General features: G+C 41.8%; 2 protein-coding genes across 13 annotated transcripts in view; both read left to right on the top strand.

Moving 5' to 3' along the window:
• Positions 1 to 15,814, top strand: part of Frem1 (FRAS1 related extracellular matrix 1) — a 160,659-nt gene extending 144,845 nt beyond the window's left edge. For 7 of the 12 annotated variants that reach the window (XM_021650386.2, XM_060365783.1, XM_060365781.1 and 4 more), the window contains one exon: positions 448 to 3,078. In XM_021650386.2, coding sequence (XP_021506061.1) covers positions 448 to 647 — 200 coding nt within the window. In that variant the 3' untranslated portion in view covers positions 648 to 3,078. Of the gene's footprint in view, positions 1 to 447; positions 3,079 to 7,353; positions 13,180 to 13,199; positions 13,393 to 13,769; positions 14,466 to 15,725 lie in introns of those variants that run through there. The other 5 variants (XR_009585141.1, XR_009585142.1, XR_009585140.1 and 2 more) reach the window with 5 other exon arrangements.
• Cer1 (cerberus 1, DAN family BMP antagonist) lies at positions 14,539 to 18,760 on the top strand. The gene is made up of 2 exons (XM_021650392.2): positions 14,539 to 16,126; positions 17,662 to 18,760. The coding sequence occupies exons 1-2, from the start codon at positions 15,611 to 15,613 to the stop codon at positions 17,971 to 17,973; spliced, it is 828 nt and encodes a 275-aa protein (XP_021506067.1). The 5' UTR covers positions 14,539 to 15,610; the 3' UTR covers positions 17,974 to 18,760.
• Positions 18,761 to 19,158: the final 398 nt, after the last annotated feature.

Here is a 19,158-nt window from a genome sequence, read left to right as displayed (position 1 = left end):
CTAAGACTCAGAAAGGGTGAGCAACTTACTCAGTGAGGGCACAGTCTACTTGGCTCTCTAATACGAGTTTTGTCATGTGTTATCCCCAAGTCTCGTTCTTGGTCCTAGAACTGGAGCTCACATTCATTTATAGCTATGCTCAGTAGCAGAGAACAAGGCAGGCCTGGTGGTGCACAGCTGTAGTCATCACTGTCTGCAGGGCTGAGTTAGGAGGATAATGTATTCAACACCAACCAGGTAAAGTAGTGAGACCACACTCTAGAAGGGAAAAATAACAGAGTAGAATGAGGTATCTAGCAAGGGAGAGCACTTGCCTAGCATGTGTAAAGAAATAAATTTAATGCCAGTAGTGAAAGGAGGGGCAAAAAAAAAAAAAAATAGGCTAGCCACGGTACCTAAGTTTAAGTGTAATAAAAATATTTGGCATGTTCTCTTGGCTCACGATAGGCTTGAAGAACCAAGTACGAACTGGCCGCTGGGAGTGGATCGGAGGTGAACCTGTTGCTTTCACTAACTGGAAGAGAGGGCCCCCTCAGCACCCGAAGCCTGGACAGAACTGTGTTTTGGTTCACAAAAGAGGGCAGTGGCAATCCCAGGACTGTAGTAAAGGCAAGGCTCACAATTTTGTGTGCTCAAGGAAACTCTGAATGTAAGCGGAGATTTCTCATCTATCCTTTTACAAGGTCTATGTGCCCTAGAAACGTGTTGTGTTGTGGCTGGCTGGGCACGTCTTTGTGAGTCTATCACATACACAGGAAAACGAGATCAGTGGGCCCCAGAAAGACGATTGTATAAATGTGCCTTTCAAGATGAGATACAACTTCTGCGTCTCAGTATTTTTCTAAACAAACACCTGTGGTATTATAGTCTGTAATATTTGCTTCTTCTAGAAGATTCATACTCTTCCCTGTGCCAGCTCTCAGGCAGTACAAATTTTCATGGACCTCAGATGTTTTTGTCCATAGACCTCAGATGAGTCTATCCAGGAGGATCAGAATTTCAGGTGCTCCTACCAGAGTCTGAATGAAGCTAGCCCTGCAGATCCATTAAGCCAAGATGGAGTTCCAAGAGTTGGTTTGTATCCTTAAGTCCTTTAAATGTGAAACTTAAAATTAGAGTTTATGGTAGGCAAGGGGGCTCTATTTTGAATGGCGAGGTCTTTCAGGGGGGTGCGCAATTGTACAGGTCTAGTGAGGTAGAGGCAGGGGCTCCCTCTATCGGAGATACTGGACGGAGGCAAGGGTCTACCTCTACTGGGGAAATCAAACCCGTCAGCTCATGGAACATGTTATGTCCCAATACAATGATGGTGTGCGGCTCTTCTTGGCTAACTGTTGGTTTTTTCCCTGCCTTTCAAGATCATGTGAACTTTGAATAGCAATATCTCCATTGACTATGCTGGCAAGTATTTTTAAAGGACAGTTGAAATAAAGAGTATATATGAGTATTGGTTGACATACAAAAGAAAATGCCAGCCCCTCAGAAGCATCCTCATGAATTATGCTGGCGAACAAAGAGAACTAATACTGGAAACAGAACCTTTGAAAGCCCATTGTCTTGGAAGGGATTTTGATGTAACTTTGAGCCTTTAAATCTGTAGTATTTTCAGAGATAGTCTACTAAATAGATTCTGTAATCAAAGGTACCTTATTAATTTATAAACCCAATTGAGTGAAATGTTTTTGTAGCAATGAAGCATGCTGTGCCTCTCTCAACAATCCCTTCTGGAACCCACGGTTAATTATGGGAAGTTAGAACGTCCTTTTGAAATGTTTACTAATTTTTTTCATAATCACTAAAAAATATAGCTGTGCCAAATATAACTTGTCATATGAGCACCAGCGTAACTTTAGAATTAAATGAGGTGTTCAAGAAGACTAGAGCGTTAGGGTGAGCTTTTTAAATAGAATAATAATAATATCTCAAGTGTTATAGACACTAAAAATGGCTTAAGAAAGTTGTTCCAGTTTCTGAATATAAAACATGACAGGCTTGCTTCATTTCTGCTCATTTATCAAAGTTTCAGTTCGTAGAAATTTTTACTTAAGGAGGTTAGGATAAGACTCAGACATTCTGTCTCTTATTGAAATCCAGATGTAATTGGAGAATCGGGTGCTCTTACCTCAGGTTTGGAGTAGTCTGTAGACAATAAAATGCAAAGGCCCATGGAACATAAGGATCCTTTAGTGTTTAACCAAAGCAGGCCAAACCCTTCCTCCACTCTGGCTCCAGCTGAGTTCCTTGTGATCCACTGGTTTTTGCACTATGCAAAGACGGGATTCACGGTGGAGGAAAAAGGATGGGGCCCTACAGTTCAGAGCGGGAGGAATTCATTTTAAAGCTGTACACACTATTTAAAGCTGGAAATATAGAACCACGCCAACCACACTCAACCTGGTTGGTGTGATCAGCTTATTTTACTTTGCTGCAGTGAGAATGGTATGGCTGTAATTGCAAATGGTTAGCATAGGGAATGATTTAGATTTTGTATCAACTAGGAATAGGCCATTGTGAAAATTTCCCGACATGAAAGCTTTATCAAATTGAGAAATGGGGTCTAAGTGATTGAAAGAACATATAAGTTCAGACAAGCTTGGATTCTGGGCATGGATCATGGTTGAGCAGGATTGGCTGGAGATGAGAGTAGCCAGGAGGGTGTAACAGGAGAGAGCTGCCCCCAGTCCCTTTCCTCCATCTTGAATGCCCACCCACTCAGGAACTTTGTACATGCAAGGATATACATGCAGTTCAATGGTATAGAACTTTTTAAAGATTTCTGAAATTTGATCTTTAAAGAACACATAGTATATGTTTACTACAGATAAATCTTAAAAGCTGGTGTTAATCATTTCCTCTCCTTCTCTAGAGAGGTAAAAACAAACTGAGTAACATTTATTTGTATTTCAAGTTTAGTTTATTTTTAATACAACCCAATATGCGTGTATTTCAGTGAACACTGGTTCTATGTAATTTAAACCATCAACTGGTGCTAACTAATTTCTGTAATGAAGTAGCATATTAAATGTACTCTATCTAGTGTTGTGTCAGAATTAATAAAATAAACATTCCTAATTCTCAGATACTGCCCCTTCAGTTTTTCATATTTTAGTTTTCATGGGGTCTCACAGGTATTGCTTTATTTATGTCGCTTTGTTTGCTTTTTCAAGACAGTCTTTCAGAATATAGCAGAGGCTGGCCTTGAGCTCATGATCCTCCTGCTTCAGTCTCCAAGCACTGGGATTATAGTCCTGTGCAACCATCGGTTTGTATCTTACTGAGTCTATCCCCTTGCAAGAAGGGACGGGATGAGAAATCTCAACATGTCTGTCCTGTTTCAGTTAGGCTAGCTATTGCTTTATCAACTCTCACGGATTCACTTACTGTTTATTCAGTGGTACCAAATACACAGCATCAACCCTATATGGCATTGTCTTAAAATTAAAGAGATTCAGTAATGAGTGGAATTTTTTAAAAAAGCGCAAAGCTTATGTGCAAGTTTCCACACATTTTAAAAACTGGAGAAGTTTTTGTTTGCTTGTGTTTGTTTTGTTTTTTGAGAAAGTCTTTCTCTGCATAGCCTTGGATGTCCTAAAACTCACTCTGTAGACCAGACTGACCTTGAACTCAGAGATCTGTCTCCCTCTGCCTCCTGAGTGCTGGGATTAACCACGTGCACCACTACTGCCCAGCTTACCTGGGCAGAACTTTTGACTAGAGAGGAAGTTTCCATGGAGTTTGGTGATCACTTCATCTCTTTTCAGATGAGGGCAAACTGCGCAGGCTGATTTCTGTTGTATTTTTCCCCAGATCAAGAAATAGGAACTCCTTTCCCAAGCTTATTATCAGGGTCAAGTATCATTAATACCAGTATCATTAATACTGAATTCATGTCTCCACAAAGAAGATGGGAAGATTTTTAAATTCAGTTAATTTGTTCTCTAACTTTTTACCCTAAACAATAGGCACTTTCTGTCTCTACTATAGATTCCTGGAGCAATAGAAATTAAAGAGAGATCTTTGCTGTCATCTTATTTGCTATTTCCATTTTACAGAGAACACCGAGGTCCTCTCTAGTCAAAACGTAAAGAAAGCAGCAGAAGGACTGTCATCTCAGAGATGATGAGCAGTGGGGGGGAGGGGAACTAAATTAAACGAGTAGCATGCTTGCTCTCCCAGCATGAAGACCCATATTCTACCAGCACCCATGGAACAAGCCAGTGTGGGGCTTGTGCTCATAGTCTCTGTGCTGGGGAGGTAGAGACTAGGGCACTTTTGCCAACCCACTGTAATGGATAAGATCAGGTCCCAGTGAGAGGCACTGTCTCAAAATAAGGTAGGTAGCCCTTGAACTACCACACCGGAGGTTGACTCTGGCTTCTATGCCCACACACCCACATCTCCCCCATACAGTCTGGCCTCTATGTGCACACACACACACACACACACACACACACACACACACGATGGTAGGCAGACTCTCTTCCAATAGTAATATTCAGGTGGCTTTACTGTATTATAATCCAATATTTTTGAGCACTGTTATAAAATTTATGAAAGCCATGCCCTAAACCATGATCTTATTTATATGAAATGCCCAGAACAGGCAAATATATAAACCCACAGTGGGCCAGAGGTTTCCAGGCTGTAGAGGAATTGAGGGGTTGAGCCTGACTAGCAACAGGTATAGCATTTCCTTTTGCGGGGTTAGAAATACTCTGGAATTAGGTAGTGGTGATGATTACAACAGAGTCAATACACTAAAAACTATTGAAGTGAATACTTCATTTTATAATTTGTTGAGGTACTAGAAATTAAAACCAGCACATATTAGGTAAGCACTCTGCCACTGACCTTTATCCCCAGCCCCAAAGATATACTTTAAGTTGATGAATTTCAAAGTGTGAAGTGTTCTGAAAAGTCTCCATGTAAAATTCATTTTCAAAAGCTGGAAATGGCAATGTTGGGTCTACTCTGTGTTTATCTGGCTTGCTCAGATACCCTTCCCTTTTTTGCCTGATGCTCACCCAAATTTTGTTTGCTTGTTTGTGTCACTGGTCCATGGGCAAGGAATGCTAACTTTGACATAGTTTTAAATTGGCGATGTTGCCTTACTGGCCTTCTTTTCCTTCCTCCCCATCAATCATGGCAAACCTGCCCCTACTAGCAGAGTGTGTCTGGATGTCTGTAATGTCCAGAACACCATGATATTCATGAAATTAATTTTACAAGCCTTTAGAGGAGGACTGTGCGGAAATGAATATACTATCCTCATAACTTACACATAACTGTTCATTTTGAACCATTTTTATAAGCCTTATACTCTGCTAGGCAATAAAATTCAGTTTATCTTAAGACAGAAAGGAACAAAGATCAACCAACACTTCCATTAGCGGCCTCATGGTGACCGGCAACACTTTCCATGGAGTGCTGCATAGGCCTACCTTCCCCTCTCCTCCACCTGCATATTTGCCTTCAAAAGGCAGTCTGACTCAACTTGTTATATGAAAAACCATGCTAAGACCCAACTTACTGCTTATAAGAAACATACTTTTAATATAAATATGCAAATCCATGGAGAATAGAAGAATAGAAAAAGGCACCACCCTAAACCTAGTCCAAGTTGGAGTGGCTATATTAATGTCAGACAGCATAAATTTTAGAGCAAAGAATATTGCCAAGGATAACAAAGATTAGTTCATAAGGCTAACAGATATATCGGGAAAAGAACCTTGTGAGCTGAAACACACATGCATTTGGTAGCAAAGTTTAAAAATATGTAAAGCTGAAGGAGAGAAATGGGTAAGGCTATCTTCACAGTCAGACTTGTCGATACCCCTTTCTTTAAAATTAGTGGAATGACTAGCGAGGAGACCGATGAGGGTGCAGAGCATGGATGCTGTAACTATGTTAATGTTAACTGAGATTTCTGGAACTACCCAGAAGTATCAGAGTTCATCTTTATGTGAGCCATTTACCAAGGCAAAGCTTTAGGTGCCATTTACCAAGGCATAAACATAAGGTGTCTGTGCATTTTTCAATACCTTGGATATAATTAAATTAGGAATCAGTGACAAAAGATGTTTCTGGAAGATTCTCTGAGTGGTTACCCACTACACTGGCCACCTCTTTAATGTATATGTTACAGATAAAAGAAAACTCAACATTTATAAGTATTTTGATCCTGATAAAAATGAAAAAAAAAAAACAACCTAGGAACCTACCACAGAGGGCCTCTGAAAGCCTCTGCCCTACAGACTATCAAAGCAGATGCTGAGCCTGATGGGCAACTATTGGGCAGAGTGAATGGAATTTTAGGTAAGAACTGGGAAATAGTAAGAGCTGGAGAGGACAGGGTCTCCACAAGGAGAGCAACAGAACAAGAAAATTTGAACACAGGGGTCTTCCCAGAGACTCATACTCCAACCAAGGACTATTCATAGAGATAACCCAGAACCCCTGCACAGATGTAGCCCAGGGCAGTTCAGAGTCCAATTGGGTTACATAGTAATGTGAAGAGGGACTGCCTCTGACATAATCTGATTGGCCTGCTCTTTGATCACCTCCCCCTGGGGGGGAGCAGCCTTACCAGGCCATAGTAGAGGACAATGCAGCCACTTTTGATGTGAACTGATAGACTAAGATCAGAAAGGAGAGGAGAACCTCCCCTATCAGTGGACTTGGGGAGTGGCATGCATGCAGAGGGAGGAGGGAGTGTGGGATCGGGAGTGGAGGAAGGAGGGGCTTATGGGGGGATGCAGAATGAATAAAGTGTAATTGATGAAAAAAAAAGAAGAAAAAAATGAAAATATATCAACATTTCTGGTATGCCATTAAAGCAGTGCTTAGAGGAAATTTTATAATAGTAAGAACTGTATCAAAAAGTAGATACATCAATAACCTCTCTTTTACATTTGTAAGAATAGGCTAGCTGTGTGGCACATGCCTTTCATCATCTGAAAACAGAGGCAGTCAGATCTTTGTGAGTCCAAGGAAACCTAATCTACACAGCAAGTTCCAGGTCAGCAAGGACTTCACAGTGAGACCTTGTCTCAAAAGAAGAAAAGTAGATGAGGAGGAGGCAGAAGTAAGGAATTAACAAATGTCACAATAGAACATGGAGTAGTGGTATACAGGAAGAAGCAGAGGCAGGAGGATTCCAAGTTCAAGACTAATCTGTGCTATATAATAAAACCATGGTTCAAAAATCCAAAGGCTCTGTGGTAAAGAGCATCTCGAGGGAGTGAATAGTCTTGGGTTTCATCCCCAGCACTACAAGAAAAAGAATAAAGAATAGTAGATATCGCTGAAACAAGAATGATGCTTTAAAAAAAAATTGTAAACTTCTCTCGACAGTGATTGAGAAGAAAAGACACAAATAACTAACACCAGGAATGAGGCAAAAGCAACAGTCCGGCATTCTTAGTGTGTTGTAGCTGTTCTTACAGACAATGGGGACTATCAGAAATAGTTTAGGAGAAGAAATTCAGCCGTCAGAACAAAAGTGAATGAATTCTCTGAAACACAAACTACTAACCCTCAATAAAAAACAAACAGCTTAAAGAAATCCTCTTACAACTGAAGCATTTGAACGGGAAGTTTGAAATTGTCTGATCCATCTTATGTCAAAAACTCATTTGCTTTGTCCTCTTGTAAAGACACCCACAATAGCGGACCTGTGGAAATGAGTTTGTAGTTGGGGCTGTTACAAATAAAACTACTATGAACACTCATGTGTTGGTCTCTGAATAGATGCAATGCTATTTTTTCCCTTATGTAAATACCTAGAAGTGCAATGGCTCGAACATTGTAGATTCTGCTTCTAAGAAACCACAAAATTGTTTTCCAAAGTGGCCCTACCAGTTTCTAGCCCCACCAGAAGGGCCCAGGTATTTCAGCCCTTCCACGTGCTCAGCAGCATTTGGTGTGGTGATGTTTCTATGAAGTCAGTAGTTTTGGCACGCCATGGGTTGAAGTCAAGTTTGCCTGGGGGGTAATTGTGTTGGTCACAGTTCCAAGTGTATATTTGCTGTCTACATATCTTCTTTACTGAAATACCTCTTCAAATCCCTGCCCCATTAAAAACATTCTTGTTCTTAAGTTTTCCTCTGCATTAAAAGATGTTTTCTTCCTATTCTTAGCTTTCCTTTCATTTTCTCAGTGGTGTCTTGGTTGAGATATATTATCCATTTGCATTTGTTGTTGGGTTTGACTTTGTAAGAGTTTTTTTAGAAGCTTTTTTCTATGTTCACAAGGTACTCTCTCATTCTCTCTCTCTCTCTCTCTCTCTCTCTCTCTCTCTCTCTTCTCTCTCTCTCTCTGTGTGTGTGTGTGTGTGTGTGTTTTAAGAAAGGATCTTATGTAGCCCAGGCTGGCCAAGAATTCACTGTGTACCCAAAGATGACCTTAAACGATCCTCCTGTCTCTGCCTCTCAAGTGCTAGGATTACAGGTATGTGCCACCACACCTGAAGCTCTTTTTCCCTTTAAGAAACTTCCTTGACACTATTAATAATTGACAAATAACGAACTATACATTTAACATGTATCATTTGGCATACTATGTTTATGTCATTTCTTAATTAAGATAATAAATATATCCACTTCTTTCAAAAGTTTCCTCACATCTCCTAGCACTCTCTCGATGTTTCCAGTTTGCTTTCCCCATCTCAAGGTAATAAATAATTGACTTTCTGTCACTATAGATTGGCTTATAACTTCTAGAATTTTCTATAAATGGACTACATATGCACTCTACTATTTTTGCCATTCTTTTGCACTTAGCATAATTATTCTCAGAATCACACCAGTGACTAACTGCAGCAGTAGGAGGAAGTGGGGAGTGAGAACTGGGGTTTCAAGGTTCTGCATTACAAGTGATAACTTTCCCATGTGTTAAGGCATTTGTGTTCAATGTGAAAAAGTTTTTAGGAGACATCCAGATGACTAAGAAAGCCCTCTCTGAAAGTCCCAGGATGCCTTGCTTTTAGACAAGAACTGTGATGTGCAAATCCCCTTCTAATAAGAACTAAATGAAGGGATGATGTCTCCCCTGACAGAAAGGAGTGTTTGCTGTGCTAATGGACTGATCGTGGGTGAGAGCTACTTCCTGAGCATGGCTTCTGGAACCACATTATTGAAATTTCCTTTGGCATTCAGCATTTCAGCACACATTTGCTGCATATGGATCATGCATCAAATCAATAATGACCTAAATGGGGTTACACGTGGGAAGAAGAGTGGTTGGGTCTGTGTGGGAATGAGGAAGCACTCAGGGCAGAAGCTGATGAACAGGGATGACCAGCATCGGAAGTCTCGTAGCAAATGCCTTCACCCATTGCTTTCCTACCGAGGTCATTTTAGTGACCGGATACAATAGCCTGCTTAGGGTTTTGCATTAAGTTAAGCTGACCTTTGTGCAAAGGTTTCTTAGCCTGCCTGAGTTTACTGTCAACCTGGGCCCTGGCTCAGGCAAGTAGAATAAAGCAAACCCTAACCAGGTTTGCTCTCTTTTTCCATTTTTATTGTAGCTGTTTTTTTTCAGTTAGTCTCCTGCCATCTTGTTACTTAATTCCCATACCTAAAGGTAATATTATGTGTAATATTTTAATATTTATGTTACAGATACTTAAGATTATGTTTCTGCATAGGTGTTGCCAAGATAGTAAAGCCAACTTTTATTTATAGAGGGTAGAAAATATAAATCTGTCCAAAACCTTTCATGAAATGAAGGTTTTCATATTTTCAAAGAGTTGGTTCTGGTGCCTGCTCTTGGAGAGCCTCAGAGAAGGGCTGTCAATACAAGGCGTCATTGTTTTAGGTTTCTGATCCATGCTTTGCACCCCCCCACACACACGACTTTCCTTTCTTTTGGCAACTCCTCCCGCACTCCGTCCTACACTTGGCCCTGAGTCAGCTGAAAGCTTTGCAAGTTGATTTTCCGTCCCATCTGAATTGCAGCTTAGCTGCAGAACTGTTTTCCATGTGTTTTTAATCATTTGTCCATGTGTTATGAGCTTATAGGGACAATATGGCTCCCCCAAGCTGCCTGCATTGTATAAGCAGAAACTGGCAAGGCGGCCAGGAGGGGAACGGTTTTCAGACAGATGCCCCCTGCACTCTCTGTTGGTGATACACCACCTCCGTCTCCCAACTGGAGCACAGCAACTGACAAGCTGCCTAGAGGTACCTGGCGGGCGCGTTCCCCTCCCGCCTCAGTTACCTTTCCTAGGGGTGTCAAAACCCTTCCCTGGAGAGTTGTCTGCAAACTGAGGCAGTAGGACAGAGTTCAGATAGCTCGCAGATGCAGCCAGCTTGGGAAATAAAGAATGGTTTATTCGGAATCCTTCGAGATTTAGTGGAAATTTGATTTTAAAATAGAGTCCAAGCATGGAGAATTAAGGATAAGTCCTACAGGACAGAGACCCCTCTCAGAAAGTAAAGCACAGCCAGCCTCCTGTCAGGAGTTTCCATCCACAACGGCTGCGAGATTTGGGAGGTTGAAACAAACGTTCACAAAGCTAACTGTAGAGCTCGGGCCAGAAAAAGGAATGAAACAGAAAACGTGTTCAATAAAATGCCTGTGCTTGGCTCTGTGACCCCTGCAGACTCCTGGAACAGTAGTCCTTACCCTGAAGAGTCATCTCTCTGTGGCTAAGAAGATACGCATAGATCTTAGTTAAGCCTAGCTCTAGCCGTCATTAGGTGACTGAATATGGAAGGACCGAGCCCCAAGTGGGGCACATGCCCCCATTCCCAGCATTCAGAGTTGGAGGGCTACCTGGGCTATATAGAAAGCACCTGTCTCAAGACTGGCAGCAGGCTGCTCTTGCAAAAGCTTTGACATTCTCATACCTTTCTTCCTTCTCCCCGATGCTCATTTCTCTCCCCAAACTACTTAAGATTGACTTCATGAAACATAATTTGAGTGCTACCAAGAGTTCGGGAAGGCAGAGATGTCTCTCAAAGGATGGAGGAGGTTTTAAAAAAGTGAAGGCCAGATGTCTGTGGGTGGGCGTGCAGCAGAGGTTGGGTTTGAACAAACAATCCCTCACTGACTTGTGAATGAAGATAAGAACTCTGAAGGGCAGAACACAAAAGCTTTTATGGATTCAGGAGACGTTTTGAAAGCATTTGAGGCAGTCCAACACCATGAAAATGCTAATGGAGGTGACGAGGAGTGCTTGCTATGGGGCTTTTCGATGAAATAGGGAGAGGATGCAGTTCTGAGGGGCAGGGGAAGGGAGGTGAGCTATCAGGGTTTGAAGTCACCTGTGAGAAATAATCTGGTGGCTTCTGTCTTGCTCTGTGTAGGAAGGGATAAGGCAGCTGATGAAAACGAGGGCCAGACAGAGCGAGCAACGGGCTGAGACCACTGCAGTTTAAATTTATAGGGAAAATGAAAGTTATGAGTGTGAAACATGCATGCCACGGTTCAGATGGCTGTGGTTCGGGGGTCAGAATGTTGTGGGTGAGGAGGCCAATGAAAGTGAGGAGTATCTCATTTCAGGCAGGGTTGACTGGACAGTCATTGATAGCAATGGCATGTTATCAGTATAACACGGTTAAAATCCATCCCCATGGACAAAGAAGTGACCCAGAATGACAAGCCAAAAGACAGTGCTGTTCTTGGTGAAGTCTGGGGACATATGGTGCCCAAAAGCCTTCTATTCACAAGCTCAGGTAGCAGTTATGACAGCAAGGACAGGCAGTCTTCGAGGGAGAAGGGACCAGGGGAAGGCTCGCACTTGTCTGTGGAACATCTTTGTATTATTTATAACTGGTTACTTATGACCTACTCAAAAAAGAAAGGAAATTTGTTGTATAATCTCCACTGTATTTCCTTGTGCTCAGTGAATTCTTATTGAATAAGATTACTAGAAACGCTGTAAAATTCAATGTATTTTAGCATTTGGTAACAATTGATAGAGCCTGATTAGTATATAAATGGTATCTGCCTAAAATTTTCTTATATTTTGAATAAATGACACTTTTGCTGTAAATATAACATGTACTCATCATGGAAAAGGACATCCTTATCACTAGTCCCTATAATTCTATGTATACATGAATGTGGGCACTCACATAAACACTATATGAATAAAGAGAGTTAGGGAGGAGAGTGCTTTTGAGGGTACGATTTTCATAAAATGGGCCAGAAGTGATGCTAAAAGTAGCTCTATATTTTCAATAACTTACCAAATTAAATTACTGAGAAAGTGGCTTGAAGGGAAACCACTTCACCTTTCTCCTTGTTGTTTGAAAAATAAGAAAAAAGGCCTGGCAAGATGGCTCAGTGGGTAGAGGCCCTTCCAGATAAGCCTCGTGACCTGAGTATCATCCCAGGACCAACATGGTAGAAGAGAATCGATTTCCATAGGCTGTCCTCAATCCCACATGTTGACGATATGTACACGCACACACACACATACACACACACACACACACAAACTAACAAACACTAAAAATTAAGAGAGATTCTGCCTTATTTTGCATTTTAAAAATATGATGTTCTTATGATCCCATTGCTATCCTATGTTTTGAAGGAAACACAGGCTATGTTTATGAGGGAATAACATTTACCCTAATAGAGGCCTCACTCAAAGCCCTCATCCTGCATTTCCTCTTCCATCTGCAGTTGTCCTGTTTGGCTCACATACTCATCATCCCTGTCTCAACAGAGCCTCTCACCTTTTGTTGATTTGAGATAAGGTCTTTCAGTGAAGGACTGGCCTCTGCCTAACCTCAGAGAGCCCTCCACGCTGAGAGCCCTCCACACTTTTCCAGCTTCCTTTGGAGACTCAGAGGTCTCTCACAGGGAGCCAGTGAGGCCCTCACACCTTTTTATTATTTCTTTTTTTTGAGTGGTTGGCTTTCATGGCTGTCTCTCTGTACAAATGACACTGGCATAAAGGAACGTTTCATGTAGATATCTTCAGAAAGGCCTCTGGGGCTGCAGAAGAGAGATGTATGACTTCCCTGAAAACAAGGTCAAGTTAAAAGCAGAACACACCACACATGGATGGCTGGATTACTAAACTGATCTGAGCCTGGCTTACTTGGGCCCACGAAGTAGGTTCTGCCTCTTGGGTATACTCACCTTGGCTTGTTTCCTTGTAATGGCTGTTACAAAGTACACCAATAGTGTGTTTGGCTTGGTTTGGTTTAATTTTATTTTCCATGACAGCTTTCTGCTGTGTTTAGGAATCTTCTCCAGACCTTCCTGCAGTTGGCCCATCCAAATGGACAGAAGAGATGCCTATGTCAACTGAAGACCAACAGAGGCCACCCCGTTCCTCTGAAAGAAACAAAATATTCACTTACGTGCTTAAGAGTAGATGAGAGCATGTTACATCCAGAGCTTTGGAATTGATGAGAGTACACTGCACTGAGAAAGGTGAGCCTCCCTGACCATAAGAGTAAGAGGTGGTCTGGAGACTGCTGGCCTTTCATTCTGTGCTTGTCCCACAGGAGGCTTTTTGTCAGTCAGGATGTTTGCACATTTGGGCATCAGAAATTGACAGAACAGGGAAAAGGAAAGTTCTCCAGGAGTGATTTGTAATTTGGGCCCAGGAGAGGGGAATTTAAGACCAAAGGAAAATTTTTTAAATGAGTGATTGACATCCCATAGGTAATAAAATTAGAGAACCCATTCTCCTGGGTATCTAAACTGCTTAAGGCAGGAGCCAGATTGTAATCATTTTAGTCATTTTCTAGTATTGATCCTGATTTTTCATCCACAAAGTAAGTCTTCTACAAATGTCTATTCAACAGAAGTTGCTCCAGCTTTATCCAATAGCCAGCAACTGCAGAACCAGGTAAGCCAAGACCCCAGGTAGAATCCCTGGGTTAACGCTAAGTTTGGGACATCATAGACCCTGTGTGACTGATAGCAGTGGAAGTTAAGCCACTGAACAATGAAGTTAAAAAGGAGCCAGGAAATGTATCCTAGTTAACTTTTGCACAGTATTTATTACCGGAAAACCCAATGACAGCTCTGGAAACCACATTGCATTGGACTGCTGGAGGGAGCTAAGAAATTCAAGTATTGGACAAGTTTTTTAAAAAGACTTTAAAATAAAAGGTATCAATGTTCTTATGGTAGGGACCTTTGGTGAATACCAGGAAGTTACCATGGACACCTGGAACAAGTTAAATCCATATCTTTCAGAATTCTAGTAAGATAACAATCGATTTAAAACATAATTGATAAAATAATTCATGTAAGGCTTTGCCTCATAGAACTCAGCAATGACTATCAAGAACACAAATGCCTGGAAAGACATAACAGCAGAGAACCTGTGGAAAGAAAGCTCCCTACTGAATAAAAAGAGGGCGCATTCCAGATTACCTCTGCTAGCAAAAGAGAGGAATGTGGTGACTCAAAGGAAGAAGAAAGATAAGCAAATGTGTTGTTTTCTAATTGTTGTTTTCTATTAGGATGCTCGCTATTTGGGTGAACAGGACCAAATTCCAAGCTTTCCATATATATATATATATATATATATATATATATATATATATATATATATGTTTCTTGGACCCTGAGCTAATTTCAAGTCTTTTACCACTCTTTTTCTTGATCCCTGAAGGCTTGTGTTTATTGAATCTGATCTTTATTAAGTTTTATCACCAGTTACTTGGAATTAAGGCAGAAGATGTCAATTCAGTCACATAAGGATTCCCCACTCCAGCTTCATCTTAAAATTGATCAAGACTGATTTTGTAGTCAACATTCTCAAACCTAGCTCAGTTAAAGAAAGAAAAAAATGATAATGATGAAGCAGCTTGAGGGACACATTATCCTCCTTGATTGATGAGCTGTCAGCTTATGTCAATTGGGATCCTGTGGAGAAATTTGTAAGCAACTGGAAGAGTTTACTGATCTCTGGCCAGTTGTGAAATTTGGCACTTGGTGTTCAGTTTTTTAATGTGAAAGGATTAACTGTAGAATTGTGAGTCTCCACATGTGGATAAGGAAAACGTAGTCCCTTAACTCAGCTGTGACCAGCAGCTTTAATCCACATGTGGCTACAGAGAAGGCAAAGAAGGCTCTTGTCCAGCCAAGCTAACATCCTTCATTACCATTGTGGCAGACATCCTTAGTGAGCCCCCCCCCCCCCCCCCGGCCTGGGCTTTTGCTTAATGTGTCTTTTTTCTTTTGCCTGAGATGCTTCTCTAGCAAACACAGGCCATGTCTACTCTACCCCAGCTAAATGCAGATGCGCAACAAATGTTAGCAGACTCTTGTTTCTTCTTCTAACGACTAAAGACACCGATGAGGGATTCAGACAAAGAGCAAGTTGTTTTTGCCAGTACAGCCACTCACAGACAACAGCCAGCTAAACCACCAGCTAATTACCCCCTGGGTCTCAGGCTTTCACTGGGGCCTTTAAAAATACACAGAGCCAAAGTGAAGGCAGGACGCCATTAACACTGCATAATGGAAGCAAACACTTAATGTGTTTGCTTTGCCTGCCTGCTGACCACCTGCCTCCCCATTCTACCAGGCAGGTAGCATATATGGGATGTCCTGGCTGCAGTCCTGCTGAGTGAACCTCTCTTTTGGGCCTGGACATCTGTGAATGTAATCTCAGTCTCTGGGCACTGGCAGCATGCATCTCCTCTTCCTGCAGTTGCTTGTGCCATGTCTACTCTTGCCTCTGGGGAAGGCAGGGCGATGTGTGGATGGCTGCCAAAGGCAGAGCTCTTTTTCCTTTGTGCTACTAGAAAGGGGTCGCAGAGATCTCCACATGGCCAACCATGAGGACACGGAAGCCAAGCCAGATCTGTTTGTGGCAGTGCCACACCTCATAGATACCAGCCTGGCTGGGGAAGGCCAGAGGCAGAGAGAGAAGATGCTGTCCAGGCTTGGAAGACTCTGGAAGAAACCCGAGACAGAGCTTCACCCCACAAGGGAGGTGAAAAACAACCGTGTCCCATCGGGGATCCAGACCCTCCCTCAACCAGCAGATGTGAGCAAAGTGGAAAGCTCGCCTCTCCAGGAGGAAGCCAAGAAGTTCTGGCATCGCTTCATGTTCAGAAAGGGCCCATCCTCCCAGGGGGTCATCTTGCCAATTAAAAGCCATGAAGTACACCGAGAGACCTGCAGGACCGTTCCCTTCAACCAGGTGGGCATTCTAGAGGGAAAACAGCCAGAGTTTGCAAAAACTGGGGACAATTAGGACAAATGGTAAAATGGGAAGGGGCTGACGAGAGCCTGTACCTTGCCTAACTCCAGATTTGGTCCTTGGGGATTTGGCAGAATGTGATCATATCGCCCCCATTTACTTCTCATGTCTCCATTCTTTTCTGGGATGCCGGAAATGCTTCATGCTAGAAGGGTGACATGGTCAGTATTCGGCAGCCATCACATTGAAGGCCAGAGCTTTGTTGCACATGTATGTATTTATTGGCCATTATCCATTTAGTAAGGCTATGCTCAGTTAGGAAACCGGGGATTTAGAGCAGTTGCCAGAAAGAACTACCTTGCAGGTTATCTCCACACTCATGGGGATGTATAGGAAGGCGCTCAAGTCAAACTGGAGCTGAGGTGGGGTGCACTGGACATCTCACGGGATGCCCTACTTTCATTTCTCATGCTCAAAGCTTATTACTTTGCAGGTCCATGAAGGCTTTCCTTAATAGTTGCTAAAACTATTTGATGTTTAAAGTGTTTCCACAGAAACTCTATGTTTAGATTCTCACTATCATTTCTTGGCATTGTAATAGCAAAACATATTTTAGAGTGTATTTATGTTTCTCATAGGTTTTCAAAAAAATTATCTTAATGGGAAATTTCATCTCTTTATCTGCCTCCCAGCTTGTGCAGGCTAATTTATAGTGACCATGATCAACTCTGCACTTTTAAGACAAAGGAACATTCAACTTCTGCCTCCTTCCTGGCCACACCTGCTTTCCAAATGCTAAATTAAAATAGAGAAAATGCATCAAAAAGACACAGAACCAGAAGCAGCACAGGAAAGACTAAAATTTTACAGTCTAGTAACACTGCCCAATTAAGCAGGCAGTGTTCTGAGGCAACTGCCTGTGCAGCTATGACAAGTCAATCACAAAGTAATAATATCTGCTTTGCTGGTCCATGTGCAATTAGAAAATTGCTCCTAAGACTCAGGCAATCAAGTTTCCTTTGAAAGTCTTACTTTTTAATTCTATTTGCTAATTAGATTGAGATTAAGGAGTTTGACTCAGATAGTTTGAAAGACACATAAAACTGGATGTATGGGGTTATGAGAACAAGGCAAGGATGATGTAATATAGGCGTGCATGTTATGATTCTGCTGCTTACAGATTCACGTGTACAGACCAGTATTTGTTGAGAGGTGGCTGTGCACAATGCCCCATGGGTAACAGAAATGTAAGATACTGTGGTTAAATAGGAAAGCCGCCATTATGGCTCTTTGTCTCCAATCAGTTATATCCAGTTACATGACAATTCTTTAAAGCATGTTGTTTGTAGTGGGAGTCATTTTCATGTTAACCCAGGCTTCTTAGAGGCTAACTGATAAAGAAAGCTTTGTTGAGGTGGCCTTGTCTCAAAATACATCCCCAAGTGCAGAGTTCAGAGCCCTTTATTCTAAATCATCCTTCTGTGTCCTGAGAGGTATGAGATGCTTTGGGGTGACCTAATCCATTTGCCTTTCAGACCATTGCTCATGAGGACTGCGAAAAAGTTGTTGTCCAGAACAACCTTTGCTTTGGGAAATGCGGTTCCATTCATTTTCCCGGAGAAGGAGCACATCCCCACAACGTCTGCTCACACTGCTCACCCACCAAATTCACCACCGTGCGCTTGAGGCTCAACTGTCCTAGCCCTACACCCGTGGTCAAGGTGGTGATGCATGTAGAAGAGTGCCAGTGCATGGTGAAGACGGAGCACGGAGAGGGGCACCTCCTATCGGCTGCTTTCCAGGATCCTTTCGTTCCTGGGTTTCCAGCTTCAAAAGCAATCCCCTGATTAGCTTGGAAAACAAAACCCCAACAGAAAAAGTGAGGGCTGTCAATCTGGAAATGTTAACTGGGTTATGTAAAACTCAAAGGAAAATGGTTCTCTCTCTCTCTCTCTTTTTCATTTGTATTTAGACAGGATCTTATGTTTTTCAGGCTGGCCTCAAATTTGCCATGTGGCTAGGGATGACTTTAAATTTCTGATCCACTTCCTGAGAGCTGGGATTACAGGCATGCGCCGTAGCACTGAGCTCTCAGATTTTAAAAGCGATTTTGCATACTTCAAAGTTGCCTCTGAGACTGAGGAAATATTTTGATTTTATTGAATGGTTCTTGCCACAGGTGTGGGAAGCAGCCTGCTTGGTGGCTCATATTTTTTTCTTTTCTTTTTGTACTCCCCCCATTAAGTTTTCACAGTTGGTTATCTGACTTTGAAGGAGGAATGCTGATGCTACTCTTAGCAGTTTACACAAGGAGGGGGCTCAAGCACTAGAAACCGAACCATTCCCTGGAGTCTGAAGAAAATGCGTGAATAGTATTAGAGTCAAAGGCTACTCATGGACGTTACTAAGAAACTCAGTACTTCCCTAAATACATTGCGCGTCGTTTTAAAGGGAAATATGTGAAATCTTCTACTCACATGCCTTTGAATCTGGAGCAAGCTGGGTTTCTATGTTTGGACTTCTTACTGTTGTATAAGAGTATATGTGACAAATTCAACTCGTCAGATTCTTCAATATCAAGTTCTGAACATGATCTGAATGTTGTAATGTATTAAATTTTAGAGTGTGAAAAATTCTTGGAAATACTGTGCCACATACACGTCTGTTGTTTGTCTTTCAGAAGTATTTCTGAAATGACCTCATGGGCTTATGGCAATGGCCATGGGATTCTGATTTCACAAGCAGCCTCTGTGTAAGTTGTTCAACCTCTGTCTCTTAGCAACTGCCTTCTTCTTGCTTATGTTTCCTTGTGTCCACATATTATACAGCATTGGCTTTCCCAGACAGATTACTTTTTAATAGCAATTTTTCAGATACTTATTTAGAAATTACTTGATTTGGATCTCTTTACTTTTAGTACACACACACACACACACACACACACACACTTCCCTGAGTAACGACTAATTACGGTTTATAAAGAAATTAATTTTATATTTTAATTCTATTTCTTTTAAATCACCATCTTCACG

The sequence above is a fragment of the Meriones unguiculatus genome, chromosome 12 (assembly GCF_030254825.1).
Source record: "Meriones unguiculatus strain TT.TT164.6M chromosome 12, Bangor_MerUng_6.1, whole genome shotgun sequence".
NCBI classification, from domain to species: Eukaryota; Metazoa; Chordata; class Mammalia; order Rodentia; family Muridae; genus Meriones; species Meriones unguiculatus.
The sequence above is the reverse complement of the archived record's forward strand: the minus strand, read 5'-3'. Positions and strand labels throughout refer to the sequence as shown.

What these genes read in the sequence shown, in the direction of transcription:
- Cer1 (XM_021650392.2), top strand. Translation starts at nt 15,611, where the DNA reads ATGCATCTCCTCTTCCTGCAGTTGCTTGTGCCATGTCTACTCTTGCCT. An exon ending in GGACCGTTCCCTTCAACCAG is followed by an intron (nt 16,127 to 17,661) that starts GTGGGCATTCTA and finishes TTTGCCTTTCAG; the next exon opens with ACCATTGCTCATGAGGACTG.